General features: G+C 38.9%; 1 protein-coding gene across 1 annotated transcript in view; it reads left to right on the forward strand.

The window, feature by feature from the left end:
- The window catches only part of PPP2R3B (protein phosphatase 2, regulatory subunit B'', beta), a 46,456-nt gene that overhangs the window by 19,024 nt on the left and 11,363 nt on the right, over positions 1–16,069 (forward strand). The window contains exons 2-5 of the mRNA XM_009080735.1: positions 11,004–11,189; positions 12,745–12,848; positions 13,389–13,491; positions 14,239–14,313. Of these exons, the coding sequence (XP_009078983.1) occupies positions 11,004–11,189; positions 12,745–12,848; positions 13,389–13,491; positions 14,239–14,313 (468 nt within the window). The remainder of the gene's footprint in view (positions 1–11,003; positions 11,190–12,744; positions 12,849–13,388; positions 13,492–14,238; positions 14,314–16,069) is intronic.

A 16,069-nucleotide genomic window follows, 5' to 3' on the forward strand; every position in this document is an offset into this window, starting at 1 on the left:
GTAGTCAATTGCATTGAGTGATTGAAACGTCTTGTAAACATAGAAGGATAAAAAGCTATTGCAGCGTTTAAGTGATTGTCAGTCTTAGCTGTGTTTGTTACTTTTGATGTTGAACTGATGGTCTGTCCTGACAAGGGCTGTTTTCTGTAGACAAATGTTAGAATTGCCTCAGGTGTAACTAACCGTCAGTTTCTCCCCATGAAGATGAGGTTTAGGCAGTCATGATGTCTTTGCAGGCAGTGAGCCCCAATGTGGTCTCTTGACTCTGTGCACTCAAAATGATCTTGTACAAGGAGAATCTTCCCAGCCTGTCTCCCAGAAACAGTTGGGATAACAGAACATATTGGTAAAGAATAGGAGCACTGATTTAACTTGTGATCAGATCTTCCAAGAAACCTGCAACTGTATGACAAATAGGATATATTAGTGACTGGGATAGTTATTTTATCATAATTCATAAATTCTGGAGGCTATTTGACAACAACTTATAGGCACTAATATTAGTCACTCACACAGTAATTACTTCTCTTACCACAAAATGTAGAAGACATTGCCTTTCACATGGTAGATTTTTCTGAATAATCTGGCTTTATTTTCCTTTTTATAATCTGTACATTTTTCCCTTTGTAAGTGAGTAGGGCATATGGAGGAGGTGACAAATATTTTCACTGGTCAGCCACAGCAAACTGTTGGAGGATCTTGACTCTAAAGCCTTTAGTAAAAGTTTTGTCAGCAAATAAAGCAAGATAGACATGCATGTAATATGGAAAGGCCTCCTGTTCATGGCTTTGAGGTAACTACCTCTTCCATTTTGTCCCCACCCCAGGTCTTTACTGCATGAATCAATAAACTCTTCTTATTATGTAGCTTTTGATGCTGAAGCTCTGTGTGACTGTACAAAAATCCAAATGCTGTGTTTGGAGGTGTTTCTCTGCCAATAATGCTTGTTGCAATAGTATCCTTCAGTTCCCAGCAGGACTGCATGACTTACCTATATTAGCTATACCAAACTGCAAATCAGGAGTATCCCAGTGTTTCCAAAAAATCAGAGCTGTAGGAGAACTTGGGTAAGAGATCTGTTAGTGCAGCATATATATTACTGAAAGGGAGGAGACTGGGAAGTGCATGCTGTACTGGTTAGGTATCATACAGAAAATTGCCAGTTTACCTCAGAAGGTGAGTTCAGTCTTTCACTGAACTAGTGAAAATCAGGTTTTGACCATTTGAAAGTTTTCCAGAGTTTGCTTGTTTATTGCATGCTGCTTTTGTATGTGTGCATGTGGCCAGTCTTGCCTGTGGTAGGCAGTCACACATGCTTTTAGTTGAATGTGGTTTTAAATTCCATACCCAAGATGGTGTGTCTGGAATGCATTTCATAGTTTCAGGTGGAAGCTTTTCCCAGATGCCACTACCTACTGTCTACTCCTACATGAGAATTAACACACTCTCCCAAATAGGTTTGTGTAGATGGTACTGAGGCTTGAGTAGCTTTCTCTTAAGGCTCATTTTGTCTGTTTTCATTTGACTTGGTTAAATTAAAGAGGAAAAGACTTACTGATGTATCACTGTCAAAAATTTCAAAATTATTCTTTAAGCTTTAGTAAGACTTTCAAGACTATCCAGTGATGGCTCTTACCACAGCAATTTCACTCTGCCTGGATGGGGAGCTGCTTTCCCTGGCTATCAAACAATTAAGAGTAACTAGCTGAACTACTTGTTAGTCTGCTGGGACTTAAATTAACTTCAGGTAGCAGACAGCTAACAAAAACTTTTATTTTTACCTCAAAATCAGAAGTTACCATAGAGTATTTCAGTGACAAAATAGAACTCAGCTCTAGTTTGCTAATAAGATAACTTTCCAACACTGAATTGTAAAATGAATGTACAGTCTTATCCCTGCCACTTGGTAGCCAGAGATACTCTAGAAGGATTGATCCTTTGTGGTTGAATTTGATGTTTGCTCTCAACATGGACCACATTAGTGAGTCACTGCACTAAAGGTATAGTAGAATTTGGTACTGAGCGATTTAAAAAAAAAGCCAGAGAAATGGAGAAATCAACTAACTCTTTGGAGCTTTCTATGTGTAATTTGTCTGCCAGTTGCCAAACCAAGAAAGGTTTTTCTTGACTCAAGTTGTCAGTGTACAGCAGAGGGAATGGATCAGTTACAGTGACCATTTGTTTTATCTCAACTTCCAGTAACAGTGTCTGCACTATGAACTTCTGAACACATTGAGCTTGGCTTGTAGTTAAACCAGATATAGAGAAGGTTACCCATTCTTTGCTATATGCAAATTAAGAAATTAAATGGTGCAAATGTTATTTTTCTTATAGCAAATAGGAAATTGAATATATTTCTAGGCTATAGAACTCTTGCTCTACCTCCATCATAATCCTTCCTTCAGCAAGTTGTAGTGCAAGGTTAGTGTCTTCTTTAGACTGGATTTTTGCTGTTGTCCAGGATCCTTCTTCATGTTCCTGACTGTGCTAAACCTCACTGAATCTCTTTTGATTTGCCTGTGGAAGTGCTACTTGCTGTAGCATGTCAGTTGTCCCAAAATGGGACAGAGCAGTATATGGCTCTGCCTCTAGAGTGAAATTAGTTTAGCATTAAGTATTGTCACTTACACTGACTCACACAACCAAATGACCAGATACTTTTGTACAGAAATAGTCTTAAGAGTAAATGGCCAAGAATAGGCATAAGTGAGATGAGAATGATAGTTAATTTGTGTAAAACTGAGATGAGTGCACAGCCTGGCATGCAGGAAGGAGCCTCCCTACACAGCTGGTCAGAATTTGAAGGTGAACACAGTATTGCTAACTGGGACATAGTCTGCAGTGGGAGGGTCACTGAACCCTTCTCCCTTGCATTAATTCAGGTGACAAGTATGTATGAAATCAGAGACAGTGTAGTTTGAAGTACTTTTTTTCTTTTAATAGTGTATTCCAAGAACTTTATGGGAAAATGTATGAATTTTTCCATTTCCTTCCCCTTGTTCCAGCACAAATATTGGGTGGCTACAAACCAAACTAGGTGAGCGAAATTAAGGCTAACAGCCAAAGTAAGTTGGTCTAAAACCAGAAGGGTTAAAATTAAGAGATGTTTATCTCTTACTGTGAAAGGAAAGAGGAGCATGTATGATAAAATTAGTCTCTATAGCACATCCAGAACCAGCTGTCAGACAGTGACTGAAGGGTAACAAGTTGAAGTCCAGGATAGAAGGAAGCAACTGGGACTAAAATGTTTGTTGCTAGAGGAAAGACTTTTACATATATACCCTGGTGACCAGTTTTAGCATAGGTTCATTCTCTGTAGGTGTCTCTGAGTTTGATCTTTCACATGTTAGGCAAAATTTATCACAATATTAGCATGGTTTTAAGCCTCATGTAAGCTGATTTTAAGCAATACTGCCACAGTATTCCTCTAATCTTCCTTATCTTAGCATCAGAACTGTGTTGCTTCTAAGTGAAATCAGCTGTGGGAGATTGGATGAGGACAAATAGGAGGGTTTAAGCTTTGCTGTTTAGCTGTCTTGGTGACCTGAGGCAATTCACCATATTGCCTCACTACCACTAGTGGCATGTGTCAGTAAACTCTGTGGGCATGGGGGAAGATGATGTACTGTGGTATAACTTACCTTATGCCATGCTGTATAACTGCATTATTGAGAGATCAGATTAGTTTAACAGTTTCCAAGCTGTTTTTCAGGACAATAACTAGATTTAGAGTAAGAGAATTTTCGGGGGGCTAAATAAATAATGCCTGTGCAAGCTTTGAATGCTTGACATTGTCAAAAGATCATCTTTTACAGAGGAAAAAATAGTGTTATCAAGCTGATTGAGAAGTGGTATAGTCAATGGATACTGGTAATAATAAATCTCTTTTTAGTTTGGCTGCAAAGAGGCTAATGAAGAGCAAGCAGAGAACACCTCCCCTATAAAGACAGGCTGAAGGAGTTGGAGCTGTTCAGCCTAGAGAAGACTGCATGGACACCTCAGAGCAATTTTTCAATCTCTGAAGGGCCTCCAAGGAGATGGAGAGGCACTCTTTGGTAGGAACTGCAGTGGTAGGACATGGGTTAATGGCTTCAAACTGAAGGAGGGGAAGTTTAGATCAGATATTACAAAAAGGTTTTTTACCATAAGGGTGGTGAGACATTGGAACAGGTTGCCCAGGGACATGGTGGCTGGCCTGATCCTTGTGAGGAAAAAAGTTTTTTACTGTAAGGGTGGTGAGACATTAGAACAAGTTGCCCAGGAACATGGTGACTGCCCCAACCCTGGCAGTGTTCAAGGCCAGGCAGGATGAGCCTTGAGCAACCTGATCTAGTGAGGAGGTATCCCTGTCCAGGGCAGAGGGATGGGGCTGGATGATCTGTAAGGTCCATTCCAACCCCTAAATTCTATGATGATGATGAAAGGAAATACATTTCTAAACTTCTTTAACTTAGATAATTTGAAATGTGATTGTCCTCCACAAGCTCAAGAGAGCTGATGTTACAGCAGGTATGTTTCTCTGGGCTTGTCCTGAAGTCAGTTTAGCTAGTGAACCTCACTTTACCTATTCTGAAGCAGATTTTTGAAGGCATTTGATCATACCAAAATATTTGAGATGTTAGAACAGGTTTTTCAAAATTAATATCTTCCTTCCAAATGAGACTGAACCCTTTTCTAGACAAGAGTAGCATCCTAGCCTGTATGAGGACCAGCGTGCTCAACAGGACCAGGGAAGTGATTCTTCCCCAGTACTCGGTGCTGGTGAGGTCATACCTTGAATCTCCTGTGTACAGTTCTGGGCCCCTCAGTTCAGGAAGGATATTGAGGTGCTGGAGCAGGTCCAGATAAGAGCAGTGAGGCTGGTGAAGGGACTGGAGCACAAGTGCCATGAGGAGAGGCTGAGGGAGCTGGGGGTGTTCAGCCTGGAGAAGAGGAGGCTCAGGGGAGACCTTATCACCCTCTCCAACTCCCTGACAGGAGGTTGGAGTCAGGTGAGGGTTGGTCTCTTCTCCCAGGCAACCAGCAGCAGGACAAGAGGGCACAGACTCAAGCTCTGCCAGGGGAGGGTTAGGTTGGATATTAGGAAGAGGTTTTTTCTGGAGAGAGAGCTCAGGCATTGGAATGTGCTGCCCAGGGAGGTGGTGGATTCACCATCCCTGGAGGTTTTCAAGCTGAGACTGGATGTGGCACTTAGTGCCATGGTCTAGTAATGGCAGTAGGGTTGGACTCGATGATCTTGGAGGTCTCTTCCAACCTGGTTGATTCTATGATTCTATGAAGTCTTAAGATGCTTAAGCTGCTTACTGATAACATTTCGTTACATTCACAATTAATGTTTCACTTTGCTAGACTGTAGGACCTCTTGTATTCTCAAGAATTTACTAAATTTAATAACGGAAGGACTCTTCCTTTAAAAAAACAAATCTTGCCCTGTGGGTCTCTTAGTTGACTTTCATTTTCTATTGTTTATCAGGGAACTTCATGCAGTATCTGCTGTTGTTGGTGGGTGGTTTATAAGCCTTGTAGGTGGATCCTTCAGGGATGCTAGGACTTAGAAGACTGAATAGCATAACTCTGCAGCAAATCCTCTTAGCTTATCATGCACTTCATTTCACCCAGGTAAGATTAGCATTAAGTGGAATACATGAGACTAGAAGATGCAGTCTATTGAAGAACAGGATTTATTTGTGTTGCACACTTGAACAGCAGTGCAAAATTGCTTTTTTAATTTTTAAATTCCCTAGTTAAAAATACTAAGGATTTTAACCAAACTTTTGCCTATTTGATAGGGAAAAGTATAGTGTTTTCAGTATTTAATACCGTTTTTTGTTTGGGATTGTGGTGCATCACTTAGTAAAAACCTAATGTGAAGTTGGCTATAAATGTGAGAGATAATTTTTTGGGGTCCTGTTTTTGCCTTGTTGTATGCATTCCATTGACTTTAATGTGGACATCTTCATGGAAACTCATGTGAAATACTACATCAGGAGCTGACTGAACTCTGTCAATGCTCTTACATGTTTTGGGTTTGGTTTTCTTTTTTCAGAGAAACAAACATAACAGATGTTGGTGTTGGTCAGATATTAGAAAGCATCCACATTTCAGAATGAAGTTACCTTATTCTGTAGTCATGTCAAAATCATGCAAATACAGAATCGGTTCAATCCAGAGAGTGAAGGACAAGGAGGAATGGTTTTGAACTAAGAGTGGAAGTTAGGATAAAAATTCTTGGGCATTAGGTGGTGAGGCACTGGCACAGGTTACCCAGAGAGGATGTGGATGTCCCATCCCTGGAAGTGTTTAAATTACGGATGCTTCGGGTTGAATGGTGCCCTGAGCAACCTGATCTAGTGGGTGGCATCCCTGCCCACAGCAGAGGGGTTGGCACTAGCTGTCCCTTCCAACCCAAGCCGTTCTATGATGACTCCCTGAGCTTGTGTCTTAATCTCTAAGCTGTCTGAAAAAAAATATTCATAAACATGTTTACCTTGCTTCATTTTCCAGCAAGTCCTTTGAGTGAGGTTTTCAAGCTGAGACTGGATGTGGCACTTAGTGCCATGGTCTAGTAACAACAGTAGGGTTGGACTTGATGATCCTTGAGGTCTCTTCCAACCTGACTGATTCTATGATTCACTCATTTGCATTTGAGTCCAGATATCCAACCCTTTTGTGGGGCTCAGTATTTCTGGTTGGCAGTCACTGTGTGCAAATATTAGATCTAGCCATTACTGAGCATAGATCCTTAAAATATCTGGGAATAAGCGCCCCCATTTCTTATTTCAGAAATATATCCTGCAGCTGAATGACTGTATCATAGGATCAACTCTTTCCTTCAGTCGAGAGAGAAGGAAAAGGGCATCCTTTTAAAATTCCTGCAGTCTTTGTTTTTGCATATTACAAAGTTAACTGCTGAGTGCGACTCATCAGTTAGTAGATGTAAGAAGACTATCTAGCAAGAATGAACTTTTCTCTTTGGAGTAAGGTGCATCCTTTGTTCTCTGCTATATAATAATAATGTTGCCAAATTGGAATGATAATACTGAATTTATACCATTTTTATTTTAAAAAAAAACCTTCTGGAAAATAGTTGGAAAAGGACCTAGAAAGTGGCAATTAGAAGTTTGCCCTTTGAACAGTGACCCCAATGGGCTATAAACTTTCTCCATTGCAAAAGTCAAGACAAGTAAGTGTTGGATAGCTGTGGACAATCCTTACAGTTCTACATGTTGGGAATGAAAACTGGTTATGTATTAAAGGTTTTCTTTAATTCTCTTATAGAGAAATCTTACCTAAGTTAGTTTACCTCTTACCTCAAAGAAGAAATTGTCAAGGAATCCTCACTTCCCATCTGTTACCTAAAACCTAACCTGCAGTAGAAACTTGACAATACAATTACAGATTCTGGACTTCATACATACTTATTACAAAGGTTAATGCTTCCTTCAGTCCTGATACTGCAGGACACATCTACTTGGTTATTTACAGTTAGTTATTTGCAACCTTATGCAGCTGTTTTCCTTAACTCCAAGCATGTTCTTGTTGGTGCTATTTCTCAGCAAGTTGCAGAGAAAAATCTTCACTGACCAAACCAATCTCTTGTCAATGTAGCTTACTGGTACCAGCATTAAAGGTTTTAACTTAAAGCCATAGAAAACGTAGATCATTTGCTACGTGTTAAATTGACCACTGAAATGGAGTCGTTATGTAAAAAGAATAATGAACTGTTGCTGCAGATCTTCCAGTCAGAGATTTGATGTTAGCAGACTTCCAGCTGTTCTTGTTAATGAAGAAATTCCCTGGTTAAAATTGTAATTAGTTTTAGAACAGCTTCATCTCACACAATTAGTGTGTTTTGATTGCCCTGAAATAACAGAACTGACTGTTCATCAGCTGTGCAGTATGTGCATCAACAGAAGAAACTAGTAGCTGAAATTACAGAAAATAATGAAGGTTTTGGAGCCCTTTTAGTATCATGAGTTCCTTCATGAAAGCGCACAGAGCAGAGAGGCCTCAGCTGTACAAGGAGCCTGTCTGTTATTGGACAGGATTCAGACTGAGAGAAGAATCCTTGGCCCTTCTTCAGAAGGTGAGAAGAGGGAGGAGATTTAATACCAATTTTATAGTGCATTAGTTGGAGCTGATAATTTAGGATGGCATGTTTCTTTCTTTGGTACAGGCTCTTATCCCTGTGTTGACTGACATTAACAGCACAATTCAGTTGTCCAATTCCAAGTTGCTGGTGGCATTTAAGGAGCATTAGTGTGCTCAGAACATCCACGTGGCAGATGCAGAGTGAGAGCTGTGCTCTGAGCTGGCTGCTGGGCACCACGTGGCATGTTCAAGGGCATTTTGTTTTGTGCCCTACATGGTATTCTCACTAGATGCCTATATGTAGACACCAAATAAATCTACCAGAAATGACTGAAGTGATCATACATTTGCTAATGCAAATTAAGCATTTCTATAGTTTCTTCTTTCACCACCTTTGCAAAACCAACATGTAGAAATAGTCAACATCTTTCAGTACAGGGAAAGTTATTTTGTTGTGTAGTGAGAGGTTTGTACTCCATACTTGGTTTTAGAGTTGAATAAACATACTGCCTGATAGATTAAATACTGTGTTTTTACACTAAGCATGCTGAATCCAGACTCATGCTTAAATATGACATTTTCATCTTAGAAAAATCAGTTTTCTTCACCTGTATGTTTGTCTTTGGTTCTGAATCTGTTGATTAACTTCTTCCTCAGAATCTTTGTCTGTTGTAAACATGTTCCAAATTATAAGATAAATAAATGAACAGAAAGCCTTTATTGTATAATTCTTTTAAATAGCATGTACTAGGGTAGGTCTTACTACAAATCCTGAACTGAGTTTAAGAACACATGTGTTTAAGAACAGCTATTAATGTGGACCAATGGATAGGATTCATTGTGTACTCAGTGGTATCTGAAGTAATTAGTATGTTCTGATGAACCAGTAGTTCTGTTGATAGCTTTTTTTTTTCTCTTGTTTTTTTCAGTGTAGTCTTCCCTCTGCCCATACCTTCCTTTTAAAAGACATTTTTCATTTTTAAACGAAGTCTCTAAATTTCTCGAGCTGTGGATTTTAAAAATGCCTTGTCTCTGTGCTAGGCCTCCTTGAAATGCTAATTTACCTCATGTTACATCCAGGGAACATTAGCAGTCTGTAATTGGCCCTTACGCTTTTCTCACATGAGAAATGCCTTCTTGGGCATCTCTGAGGAGCTGGAACACCTGCTTGAGCAGCTCATGTGGGAGTGGTGGTCCAGGCACTTCTTGTAAATGGGGAAAAGGGGAAATAAAATAATAACCTTTCTGCTTAGAATGAGCCTAACAGTTTGATTCTGTTAAGTAGAGATGGTTTGATTGCCAGTGGTGAAGAGCATGCTGGTACCAGTCCAGGGAATAGGTCTGTAGTCTGGGTTTGCACAGGGTAACTGCCAGGGCTCTTGTGAAGTGCTGATGGGTAGAGCTGAGCTTTGAGAGTGAAACGAAGTGTTTACCCAGTTACATACATTATTTGTAGTGCTGAGGGCAGTGCTACTTAGAGAAAAAAAAAACATTGCAATCTTTATTCTTCCCAAAAGCTTGGAAGTCTGAAGTTGGAAGGGATTTTGGGTCTTGCAGCACTTTTGTTCTAAGCTGATGTTTCATCAGCTGGACCACTAAACTAATGATGAGGTATCAAAGGTTCTTGCTTATAAGATTCTTATGAAGTGATAGACATTGACTCCAGATGTCACAGATTTAAATTAAGTTTTTCTTCTATGTAATATAACTCGGTGGAGATAATTCTGCAGCTGTGGACAGGAATGCTGGTTCAAGTGCAGAGGAGGGGAAGGAAAGGTTAGTTCAGGCTTTTCTTTGGTATGTGTAGCATTCCAGTGATGGCTCCTGGGTTCGAACTCTGCGAGTTAAAAATCTGCTGTCCATAGGCACCTAGTTCTTTCACTGGCTTAAGGACTTCTTGGTGGGAAAGATGGGTATCTTTACAGGCACTTTGGCAGAGGTGATAAGCAGTAAAATGAGGATTGGAGGTTTTTTTGGAGGATTGGGTTTATTTTCCCCCAGTTCTGGTCAAAAATGAGAGAAGGAATTTAGAATCTTGAACATGGTTAGCAGTAGGATGAGCTACCATAGCATTCTTCACATTTGAAGAGTGGCCTTGAGATTAAAGATTCATGTTTAATTGCTAATTTTGAGTTGCCTCTTAACTCTCTTGTTACTTTGCCTGTTGTCTTTGTTTCTGTGCCTTATTTGGACTCTTTTGGAAGCTGAGTACCAGGTGAATTCTTCTTTGCTGAAACTAAATGCATTTAAATAAATTTCTTGTGTTATTGGTCATCTGAAGAGGTTTTTTAGTGGCATAGTATATCATCACAAATTCTTGAGAAACAGATTTCTAAGCTCTCACATCATAATTGTGTATAGTTTACGAAACAAATCCCTCTGCAGACATCATTTATAATCTTTATAAAAGATATTGTTTTTAGGATAAAAAAATCCCTCTTCACTGTAACTAAATTAAACAGGTTGGTGGTTTGTAACAGAGTTGTCATACTTTTTTCAAAAGTTTGAAGCTGTAGAACTAGAAATATTTCAAAAGCAAATGCTTTCATAATCTGTCTATTAAGCTAGAAGTTGAAGGCTTTTTTTCTGAACAGACAATATAACCTGAGTAATTTCAGCTGTCTCCAAGAAGCTGTCTAGTGCATTACCTTGAAACTTGATATGTTGAAGACTGAAGTTGTTTTTATTAAACTTTTAACATCCTAGGAATCTTTCTAAGTGACAGTTTTTGGAAATACTCATTAATTTTTCTGATGTGCTCTCATTCTTAAATAGCTTATTCAACCTATAATCTGAAATCTTTTTGAAGGTGTGCTGTAACACATAATACCAAGAGAATTAAATCATCTGAGGATGATTGCTGTACGTGGTTTCATTGTACCTGACTTCCAAATGTGCATTTGTCTATTTAGGTTCAGACAAAGAAGGAGGAAACTTTGCCACCAGCACTCAGTCAAAACATTCCAGCTTTCTATTTCCCTCGAGGATGTCCTAAGGAAAAAGTGAACATAGATGCTGTGATTGCCAAAATTGAGAGAACTTTCTCTGACTTTCCAAATGAGAGGGCAACGTTAGAAGATATGGGGAAGGTTGCAAAGGTGAGAACTTGCTGTCTGTATTTTAGTACTGTACACCTATGTAAAGCAAAGACGAGTTCCATGTGCTTTGTTGTCTTGCATTATGTCTCTTCATCTCCTATGAGTTTGGATTCAACAATGTTCTACGCTGTTGATAGCACAGTTGTGTGGACGTTTTTGCATTAGCTCTGTATCAAGTGACCTTAGAGAAAGAAACAAATGTTAAACCAAAACTTGAGCTATGTTTTTTGCTGCATAAACAACCAATTACTGAAGGACATATAGTATGTTCTGCCTTCTGTATTGACCAAGAGACTTAAGGTAAAAGCACTGCTAATAGGTGTTTTTTCTCATTTGGCAGTGTCATATGGTGCCATTGTAAAGACAGGATGGTTTGGTAACTTCAGATTATAGCCCTAGTTATTACTGAAGAACTCGTTTGGAATTATGGTGGAGTGACAAGATAGTGAGTTTAGAAAGGTGCAAATATTTTGAAACTTCTGTTTTGTTATATTGAATCAATGCTTGAAATACCACTGCAAGTCATGGTCTTGGTAATGAGTCTAAAGTTCTTTTCCTTGTTCCTATCACTTTGCATTTAAAGCCCAGGGTCTAGAAAAGAGAAACTTTTTTCTTTTCACAAGACTTTTCACAAGAGCAGGACTGGGGGTTCAGAAACTCCTAGTTTGCCTCACCAGAACTGTTTAACTGCTAAGCTGAATGATAGGATCCATGTCTGCCACAGCTCCTTCCAACACAGAAGTGGGGAGGTGTGGAAGAGACCCTTCCCTTGAAGCAGGGAAGGTGGAAGGGTCCAGTCACCTTCAATTCTGTGATCAAAGGCACCTTAAGAACAAGGCAAAGCCCATCTGCCTGAGGATGTCAAACTCACTTCCTTCTTATTAACTTGAAGTAGTGGCTCAGCTATTGCATGTGAAGTAACTGTGCTTTTGCTCCAGTGACCTGATCCATCTTGCAGCCTCCACAATCTTCCCTGAGATTCTCAGCGATGCCAGCGTGTTGGAGTGCTCCCGGTTGTAGTCAGGTCTAGGTGTAACTGTTGAGTATCCTGGAGCCAGATACTGCTGCTCAGGCAAGTTGGCCTACTGCTTCAAACTGGGTAGAAGATGTGCCATGCACATGCAAGGATACAGATGAGTTGAGCCATCCTCTGAGCTGGACAAATGTAATTTTGTTCCAGTTCAGAAGTTGTGTAACTGTGCTGTCTTGAGCTTAGCTCAAAGATAGCCAGCTCTTGAGCAGAGCTTATTAACGTGGACCCTGTCCAGCTGCTTGGAGCATGGACAGAGCAGACACGTGACTGCATTCATCTCTTAGGAATGCTACAAGTTGCTCTGTGTTTGGCTTTGAGGCTGTTGGATTTCAGCCTAAAGCAGTTGCTCAAAATGGATTATTTCATAAGGTCCAGTTGATTTCAGAAACAGTTTGTAAAAAATCTGTGCCTGAACGTTTTCTCAACACTTGTAAAATGTAATTTTTGAGAACTCTGTAAGTTAAGGGAGTAACTCTCAGATAAGCAGTGAATAAACTGACTTGCTGTGTGCTTTAATTGCAGGCCTGTGAATGCCCACTTTACTGGAAAGGTCCTTTGTTTTACTGTGCTGGAGGGGAACGAACAGGATATGTGTCAGTTCATAAATTTGTTGCAATGTGGAGGAAGTAAGTAGATTACTTTTTTTAGAAGTACTGCATTTTTGTCATTGAAATGTGATATTTTAATCTCTGAATGTGATCCCATCTGTAAAGGGGAATAAAACACTTTCCCATAATCAACCATTGACAGCAGACTTGTACCTGGGAAAATGTAACTAAATAATACTTTAATACTTTAAACAAATCTTTATTTACAGGGTTTATCAGCTTTAAAATGTTTGGTAAATGACTGTCTGTTTATGGGAAAAGTGAAAGCCTTGACCCTACTTTTTAGATACCAGTTCTGGACAAAATGATTTTTATTCTTTCTGGTTCTCATTCCATGTCCTTTTATGTAATCCAATCACATGGTGTACTCGCCCCCTTTAGTTTAAATGTTTGAGACAGTATTGCTTTGGTAAGTTCACTTGGAGCATAGTTTGACACTTGTAATTAGCCTTTGAATGAAATAATGTGGCTGTGGTTTCACTGGCCTTGCCCTGCCTGCATGAGGCAGCAGGAGCAGTTTGCTGTGTAGAGGATTAAATGGAAATATTTATATTCCAGAATACTCCAGACCTGCTATGATGATGCTGCGAAGTTTGTTCATCTTCTGATGAACCCTGGATGCAACTACTTGGTGCAAGAAGACTTCATTCCTTTTATACAAGTAATTTGCAACTGAAACTAGTTCTGGGAAAAAACCAAAATTATAAACTGGCAAAGCCCTGAATTCTCTGAACTAAATGTACTTTTTAATGGTCATCATTAAAGTTTATTGATAATATTTAGTGCCACTCACTTTGGTTCACTGAGATGCAAGTGAGTGGCTTGTTTTACAGTTAATCATTTTGATTAAGGTGAGGTGTTTAAGTGCTACAGAAAGATGCATGGACTTAAAATTGCTTGCAGGAATAGCACATGTTTCAAAATCTTATGTTTAGGAAGGCAGTTCAAGTTGTGTAAGTCAAGGAAGCCTTTGGAGGGCAAGGGAAAAGTGGGATGTGAATTCAAGGCCTTATACAGCTTCTCTGAAGGAGCAGCAAACATCACATTTAGTCATGACTGAATAAAACCTGAACTGGCTTTTACTGAATCCTAGTCAGCCACAGGATTACAAGCTAATGCAGTCAGCAGTGCTGAAAATCTAAAACCTATCTAAAATACAGGGAAAAAATCCTAGAATATTCCTAAAATATGTGAAAGCTTTTGTTTAGCTTGGGTTCTTTAAAAGATAACTCTTTTTTAAAAGGTTAGTAGTGTGTGATCTACATGAAGCGTGTTGTAAATGAAGTTATCATTAATTATTGTGGTACTTAATTTGAACTGTTTTAGTTAAGTAAGCAGATGTGCTATTTGTTTCATATAGTCACTAATTAATACTGCTTGGGATATTGTTATTCTTTTTTTGTTGTAGGATGTAGTGAATAGTCATCCAGGCCTTTCATTTTTGAAGGAAGCATCTGAATTTCATTCTCGGTACATTACAACAGTAAGTGATTTGTACTTGGAAAAGCTTGCCCTTTTTTTTTTTTTTTTTTTTTGTTAAATAAGAAAATCAAAATTAAGACTAGTCAATATGTCTGAGCATCTTTGTCCCTTGAGATAAGCAGAGCTAGAGTAGGCTGTCAGTCTTCATTTCTACATAGCTAGAAATCTTGTGAAGAAAGAGCCTAGTTCTTAAACATCATACTTTTTAACACTTATAAGAAATTGCTGAATTTAATACTAGTAAGAGAAGCACTGAATTGCAATAGTGTAGAGTAAGTTAATGAAGATTAAATGAAGCACAGGCTGTTATCTTAGACACTTGATCATGGCTGTGGACTGTACTCATTAAAATCCTGACCTTCGTCTGGGATTAATTAAATTAAATTTTGAATGAAACATCTATATTAATATGATTATGTTCAGTATTAAGTAAAATAATGATTATGTTGAAGCTGCTTGCCACTTTGCTCTCTGGGGACTTTTCTTTCTAAGAAGGTTTTATACATGAGAAGTTCCATTTCTTTCTTCCTAGGGTTATGTGACTGAAGTATTCTTTCTGTACCCAAGGGAAAAATCGGTGACATGAAATTTTCTCAACTGTAGACTTAGACAGCTGATTCCACTAAACTCTCAAAAGATTACAGTTCTTCAAAATTACACTCAGTGCACTTTCTTTGTGCATGAGAAAACTAGCTTAATGAATTTTCTCCAACAAAAAACATGCAGAGTTGATCATCTTTTATCCAGCAAATACTTGCAAATAGTATCACCCAGGCTGAAATTGTGGAACATTTTTTGTAAGTGGTTGATTTTTTGGTTCCTCGTATCCTTCTTGCAGAGACTTACTGCGGCCTATCAAGTATGTCCTGCTGCACTAGGTTTTGTTGCCTGTTATAATGGTTTGGTGAGCTTCCAGAACTTTCTTGTCAGTTGTGACTGCAGAAAATGTTCTGCCTGTGAGCTGTTTTTGTTTCTTAATGGATTCTGGATTGTATCAAAGCCTGCTCTGCTTAAAATGGAGAAAGCTTGCTGCTTGTCCTGGAGGACTGTGAGAAGAAAAAGATCCTGCCATTTCCAGTTACTTTTCTTTGGAGGAACAGCTTGTTTGAGGTGGCCTGAACCTAGCAATATTGGATAAATTAGTGCTGGCAGTACTTTTCTGATGAATTTAGTGTAATCTTCAACAGAAATCAGTGTTTAATCAAAATCCCAAAAGTAAACTAGTATAATATAGCAACAATATTTGGAACACTATTCTGCATTCTGTTTAAGGAATGGCAGGAGCACTTTGCCCTTTCTTGTCATATTTTAGGATGGTGTAGCTGTTGCCCAATACAATCTCCTAAAATTCTGTCCTGCAAGTTATTACTGATGATTATGGATTATTTTACCTAAGATGAAATAAGACATTTCATAGCTATTCAACTGGCTTTAGCTTGCTACATGAAGCTCTTATCTAAAGGATACTTCAGTTACAAACCAAAGGAGCCATTCTGCTGTGTTTGTATATGATTACATGTGTCATGTATGCATATACATTGCATATGTCTCTTTAGCACATGTCTTGTAAGAGTTGTTTGTCCATGAAAGCAGTCTGCTCTGTCTTCTAGGCTATAGGTCAGTCTAGTGGTAAGGTTAGGTACATATGGCCAAGATGGAGCTGAAAGATGTTGAAAACATTTGCCCTGACAAATGAGATACTACATTTATTCTGCAAGGATGTTATGTGCACATCTGAACTGTGAATTCTTGAAACT

The sequence above is a fragment of the Acanthisitta chloris genome, unplaced genomic scaffold, assembly GCF_000695815.1.
Source record: "Acanthisitta chloris isolate BGI_N310 unplaced genomic scaffold, ASM69581v1 scaffold14128, whole genome shotgun sequence".
Classification (NCBI taxonomy): Eukaryota; Metazoa; Chordata; class Aves; order Passeriformes; family Acanthisittidae; genus Acanthisitta; species Acanthisitta chloris.